Here is a 6,335-nt window from a genome sequence, read left to right as displayed (position 1 = left end):
TAAAACAGATTATAACTTAAGCGAAGATTGTGTTGATGCGATAGCTGGTTTTGTGAAAGATATATTGCCGGAAGATAACCTTTCACCAGCTACCTATTATGAGATACAAAACTTAGTTTAAGGGTTGGGTTTGCCCTATCAAATGTTAGATGTTTGCATCGACAACTGTATGCTATACTGGAGAAGGGATGTTGATCGTACTAGTTGTCGATTTTGTCACAAACCACGGTTTCAAAAAACAAGTCGAAAGACTAAAATCCCATATAAGAGAATGTGGTACTTGCCAATAACAGACCGACTAAAGAGGTTATACCAATCCAAACATACCGCCGATGCTATGAGATGGCATGGTGAACACAACAGCAACGGAGAAATTGCTCATCCATCAGACGCGAAAGCCTGGCAACATTTTCAGTCAGTGTATCCTAGTTTTGCATCTGAGAGAAGAAATGTTTACCTTGGATTAAGTACGGATGGATTCAACCCGTTCGGAAGCCATGGGAGACAATATTCTCTTTGGCCAGTTATTGTAACACCATACAATTTACCTCCATCATTGTGCATGAAACGAGAGTTTCTCTTTCTCACAATTCTAGTTCCTGGTCCTGCACATCCTAAAAGATCCCTTGATGTCTATTTGCAACCATTGATTCATGAGATGAAAATGCTATGGGCCGAAGGAGTTGAAGTGTATGATATATCTGCTAGGCAGAATTTTATAATGCGTGCAGTGCTTATGTGGACCATAAGTGACTTTCCCGCATACGGAATGTTATCTGGATGGACAACACATGGAAGATTAGCGTGTCCCTACTGTCAAGATAACACAGATGCGTTTCAACTGAAGAATGGAAGGAAGACATGTTGGTTTGATTGTCATAGACCATATCTACCCCACGACCATCCGTATCGAAAAAGCACCACTTTGTTTACTAAGAACAAAAAGGTGTTTGATGGTCCGCCACCAGAAATAGATGGAAAATCTATCCTGACTGAACTCAGAGATTTTGGTGTGGAATCGACAGCTAAATGTGGGGGAAATGGGCATGATCCAGTTTATGGATATGGCGAACATCACAACTGGCACAAGAGAAGTATTTTTTGGAAGTTGCCGTATTGGGAGAACCATCTACTTAGGCATAATTTAGATGTGATGCATATAGAGAAGAATATATTTGACAACATCATGAATACCATTCTCAATGTCAAGGGAAAGACGAAAGACAACCTGAAGTCCATATTAGACTTGCCAGATATATGTGCTCGGGAATCTCTCCACGTGGATGGGAGAGGAAGACTTCCAATGCCTATTTATCGGTTAGATGCAGCTGCAAAGCAAGAGTTCTTCGACTGGTTTATAGATAGCGTCAAATTCCCAGATGGATATGCGTCAAATCTAAGGAACTGTGTTAATCGCGAAGAAGGAAAGTTTTCTGGTTTGAAAAGTCATGATTGTCATGTCATGATGCAGCGTCTTCTCCCATTTTGCTTCGCTGGTCTTCTTCCAAAACATGTACATGAAGCAATAGCAGGTAAAATTAGTATTTAATAACTTCTTCACCTGTTACATAGTATCTTTTCATATCTAACATAATTTTTTCTTTGTTACAGGAATAGCAGCTTTCTTTCGAGATTTGTGCTCGAGATCATTAACAGCAGATGGAATTAGAAACTTGAAAGAAATGATTCCGATAATCCAATGCAATGTCCAGAAGATTTTTCCACCTTCCTTTTTTGATGTTATGGAGCATCTTCCAATCCATCTCGCTCGAGAAGCAGAACTTGGGGGCCCGGTTCAATATCGATGGATGTACCTGGTTGAGCGTTCTATGTATCATTTCAAGCAGAAAGTGAAAAATTTAAGCCGAGTTGAGGGTTCTATTGTTTCACAAAGCATCAATGAGGAAACATCCCAGTTCGCTGCTTACTATTTTGCCCCAGAAGTACAAACTAAAAGTCGAAAACCATCAAGACATGATGATGGAGGGCAGAGAACAGTTTATCCCGTCGAGGTGCCTACCATATTTTCCCAAATTGGTCGATTAAGTGGAAAAGGAAAAAGTAGAAGACTCACCGAACAAGAGCACATGCACTTACATAAGTACATTTTAGCAAACTGCGAAGAAGTAATGACATACGAAAGGTAGTTATGTTTTAGTATGATATATTAAGAATCCTATTTTGTAAATAAATTTGTAACTAATTATGATTTCAATGGCAGGATTTACATGGAGCAAATAAGGGGTGCATATCCTAATTACACTGAAGATCAGCTTTCTGCACTAAAAGAAAACGAGTTTGTAAATTGGCTAAAATTCTATGTAAGTTTTTCAAATCTATTCTCTATTACTTCTGAATTTTTGATTTTTTGTACATGGTGCATTACTTAAATTTGTGACTACTATGCAGGTAAGGTTTCTCTTGTCTAGAGGAGATCCTATTCAGCCATGGTTAGAGGAGTTGGCCCTTGGTCCCAAATTTGTTGCTGTGTCGTACCCGATGTATTGCACGCGTGGATATGCTTTTAAGATTTTCAGCGAAAACACTACGCAGCCAACTATAAATCATGGTATATCTGCTAGATCTGGCGAAGTAATCTACTATGGTATTTTGCGTGAGATATTGGAGATTCACTATCCGGGGATCCTTAATTTGAGGTTTGTTGCCTTCTTTGCTGATTGGTACAACCCGATCGTTGGATATGGTGTACGAATTGACGAGTTTGGAGTAACATCAGTTCATTCCAGAAGAAGTCTTGCAAACTATGATCCGTTCATTCTGGCTTCACAAGCTGATCAAGTAACTTATATTCGGTATCCTCGTGTGAGGAATAAACAAGACCCTTGGGTCACCGTGACCCATATAACTCCACGGGGGAAATTGGAAGGAGTTTCGGATACGGCTGCGATGCAACAATCCTCGAGCAGTGCCATAGGTGATCTTCATGTTGATGGAAGCGAAATCGATCTTGTTGTTGATTTTACTGGTGTAGGTGACAACGAAGTATTCTCAAATTCGGAGTCGGAGAAAGGAGAATTCAACGAAGACTCGGTTTCTTCAGAATATTCATCAAATTCGGATTAATTAAAACTTTTATAAGTTAGAAAGATATTATATATTTTGTAATGTTTAAGAGAAAATATTTTTTAGTAAGTCTGAGTACTTTTTAGAAATTTTTTTCATATGTTTTATTTTATTTTAATGAATGTTTCAAAGCGGATTTTTTTTTAAAACAAAATCTTCAATATTTTTTAAAAACTTTTATAAGTTAGAAAGATATTATATATTTTGTAATATTTAAGAGAAAATATTTTTTAGTAAGTTTGAGTACTTTTAAATAAAATATTTTTCATATGTTTTATTTTATTTTAATGAATGATTCTAAGCGGATTTTTTTTTAAAAAAAATATTCAATTTCCGACGGATTTCTGACTGGCTTCGGTCGGAATGTTCTGACCGATTTCCAACCATTATGGTGGTCGGAAAGCGTTATATATAAATCCAGAAACGCATTAACCCTAATCCGTATCCTCCCCCTCTCGACGAAATCGCCTCCTTGTTTCATCCCCGTCGATCTCGACCTGCGTCGATCTCCCCCTCCATTCTGCGTCGCTCTCCCCCGCCGTTCTCCGTCGCTCTCCCCCGCCGTTCTCCGTCGCTCTCCCCCGCCGTTCTCCGTCGATCTCGCCGTCCCTTCATTCCCATCTCTCTCCCTCTCTCTCTCTCGAAAATCTCAGCCGAAAGATGTAAGTTTTATGAGTTTCGTTTGTTTAGTTTAGGTTTTAGGGCAAATGATTTCTCGTTATGATGTTGATAGCTTCTTGTCCTGCTTCGTCTGAATGCTTGATTATCGGTTTTGATTATGGAAAAAATTCCCGTCTATGATTTTGATAGATTCTTGGTCTGCTTCATGTGAATGAATCATTGGTTTTGATTTTGTCAAATGATTTTTTGTGTATGATGTTGATAGCTTCTTATAGGTTGTGGTAATTAAAACTCTAAAAGTACTAGATTTTGATCGGTTATGTTGTTAACTCTCTGTCAAAAACATTTCATTTCTTGTTCTAAGTGTTAATTTTTTTTTAACTCGAGGTCTTATGCGGATTTTCTCGCCGGTTCTTTTCCATCTTCCTCATCTGCTGGTCTGGGTTCCCCGGCTGCACAAGGAACAAGTGTCCCTCAGCCACAGCCAGCATCAATCATCGAGGATAGGTTACTGAACGAGTTGTTGGTGGCACCAGGACGAGAGTTGCTTCCTAAGCTGAGCCCAAATGGAGAACCAAATACTAGCTGGTAAATTTTTAACTCTTAATCTAATCATTTCTGTTTTGCTATGTGCTTATGTATTCATTGTTTAAAGGTTTAGGCGAAGAAATCGCAATGCAATTTGCAAGTCGATTTTGAAATGCTTTCACAGTCTCCTTGAGTTTCCTTATCCGACGTATGCACATGTTCCATTAGAAATTCAGAAGATGTGGCTCCGTTCATTTGCGGTAATGTCTTTTTGTAATGTAAATGTCCGCTTGGTTACAGATTAATTTCGACTTATGCATATGTTTGTTGTGTTTGCATGTTCATTGCAGCAAGATTGGAACTGGGACCCTGCTTTCACCAATGATGTGCGGACAGCCTTTAATTTGCAGGCTAGAAAGCAGTACACGAGCAACGTGACTGAGTGGAAGAAAAAGTGGAGGCTGAAGAAGGATAAACCCATATGTCTGAATCAAGATGTGTGGGACGGGTTTAAAGCCTATTGGCAGCTCGATTCTACTGCACATATTGCAGCTACCAATTTCTAATAGAAGAAGCAAGCGTGGTGGAAAAGGTGAAGCAGTACACAATGGTGGTGCTAAGACACGAGAGGAACGTGAGATAGAAATGGTAAGCGGTATTTTTTTTTCAACTTTATTAATTTCATCATATACATTGAACTGATACTCTTATATCATTTGTGTGTTTATTGGAAGACTGCTGAAAGGGGTGATGTGCCACCAGATTGGTTAGAATTGATGAGGGATATGCACACCAATAAACAAACCGGTGAGGTGCAAGATCCTGTTGCGAGAGAGCTGTTGGCAACTCTGAGTAAGCTGAAGGAGGAGAAAAAGAAGCACAACTTCAGCAGTCTCATCAGTTGTCTGCGAATGATGGATCTACAGCTTCTAAATGCTGTCCCGCGAAGAGATCAACCAACTGGTTCTCGAGGTATGTCTACTTTATGTGGTCAGTTGTTTTTTTTTCTCCAGCCTATAACTTAGAATTTTAGGATTCGTACTCAAGCTCCTAATATAGGTTTGGTTTCACTTCAGTAGAACTGTCAGTTTGAATTCAGTTAAAGGTTGTGTGACTTTTATATATAGCAAAACAGAAACCGAGTCAGTTTATTTTTTCTTCAGTTAGATGTTGGATCGTTTACTTCAAATCCAGCTGCTTGATATTAACATGTTATATTTATAGTTCTTATAAAATTTAAAATCTTTCTACTCTTCTTTTGTAGAATGTTCCTATTAAGAAGGGGTCATCGGTATGGTATCGGTCGTACCTCTGAAGCTATCTCAACCTCATCATCTCAGCTCTCTGTTTCTTCCTCGAGTATTGTTCAGTACATGGAGCGGATGAAGACGGAGCTTGATGAAGAGCGGTCATGTCATGTCCCCGATCCTAGATAGGATCGCCCGGACGGGCCATGGTGCGGGGAGACGCACCAGTCAGGTCATTAGACCTTGAGACAAGCGTATCATGGCCCTGAATGAAGGTTAAGGGCATCAGTCAGCTGAGGCTTAACCAGGATACGATGGAAACAAGGGTAAAGGAGTTGAGTGAGTGTTTAGCAGCTGGACGAGTGTTGGTTTGAGTTCAATCAGCTCGGTTCAGCTGGTATTCAGTTCACCATGATCTGTTCAGCTCACAGGAGCTGGTGGACTAGCTCACTCAGCTGGAACAGCTGGAGGTCAGCTCAATCCGGTGTGACGGTGCGTTCTGGTTCGGATCAGTGTGGACGAGTCCGGGACGCGTTACTGGGCGAGCCGGGTGTCCGGGTGCAGGACGTTTGACCAAATTGGTCTTCTTAGCTTGGGACAGGGAGTGGCAAGCTTCCAGAGTGTGAGATGAGGCTCAGTGATCGATTTGTCAAAGGAAGAATAGGGGAGAAACCTCAATGGGCGTTATGGGACGGTTGGGACGGTTTTGGGAAGAAGGGATGTGATTTTTGGTAACTGTTCACCAGGCGGTTGGGGACAGTTTAAGTCGTCCTCTTCTCTCTTCTGCATTCTGGTCGATTTTTACTCACTTCACACAGAGAGAAACACAGAGAACATTCAAGAGAGAAAGAGAGA

General features: G+C 40.3%; 2 protein-coding genes across 2 annotated transcripts; both read left to right on the top strand.

The window, feature by feature from the left end:
- Window positions 1-271: 271 nt before the first annotated feature.
- LOC125596736 lies at window positions 272-3,084 on the top strand. Its single transcript, XM_048771785.1, has 5 exons — window positions 272-771; window positions 883-1,532; window positions 1,612-2,143; window positions 2,222-2,321; window positions 2,410-3,084. The coding sequence occupies exons 1-5, from the start codon at window positions 272-274 to the stop codon at window positions 3,082-3,084; spliced, it is 2,457 nt and encodes an 818-aa protein (XP_048627742.1).
- Window positions 3,085-3,807: 723 nt separating this feature from the next.
- LOC125596738 lies at window positions 3,808-5,205 on the top strand (the record flags this gene model as incomplete). The annotated part of the gene is made up of 7 exons (XM_048771787.1): window positions 3,808-3,853; window positions 3,971-3,986; window positions 4,093-4,293; window positions 4,361-4,493; window positions 4,584-4,730; window positions 4,786-4,881; window positions 4,968-5,205. Coding segments are annotated over exons 1-7 (877 nt in total), but the record flags the coding sequence as incomplete, so codon positions are not given.
- Between the last annotated feature and the right edge of the window lie 1,130 nt (window positions 5,206-6,335).

The sequence above is a fragment of the Brassica napus genome, unplaced genomic scaffold (assembly GCF_020379485.1).
Source record: "Brassica napus cultivar Da-Ae unplaced genomic scaffold, Da-Ae ScsIHWf_1270;HRSCAF=1814, whole genome shotgun sequence".
Taxonomy (NCBI): Eukaryota; Viridiplantae; Streptophyta; class Magnoliopsida; order Brassicales; family Brassicaceae; genus Brassica; species Brassica napus.
Note: the sequence above shows the minus strand (reverse complement) of the source record. Positions and strands in the feature narration are given on the sequence as shown.

Excerpts from the sequence above, each read along its gene's own strand:
- LOC125596736 (XM_048771785.1), top strand. The coding sequence starts at position 272 with ATGTGGTACTTGCCAATAACAGACCGACTAAAGAGGTTATACCAATCC. Across the intron at positions 772-882 it reads GACTTTCCCGCATACGGAAT|ACCATATCTACCCCACGACC; the intron begins GTTATCTGGATG and ends TGATTGTCATAG. Across the intron at positions 1,533-1,611 it reads TGTACATGAAGCAATAGCAG|GAATAGCAGCTTTCTTTCGA; the intron begins GTAAAATTAGTA and ends TCTTTGTTACAG.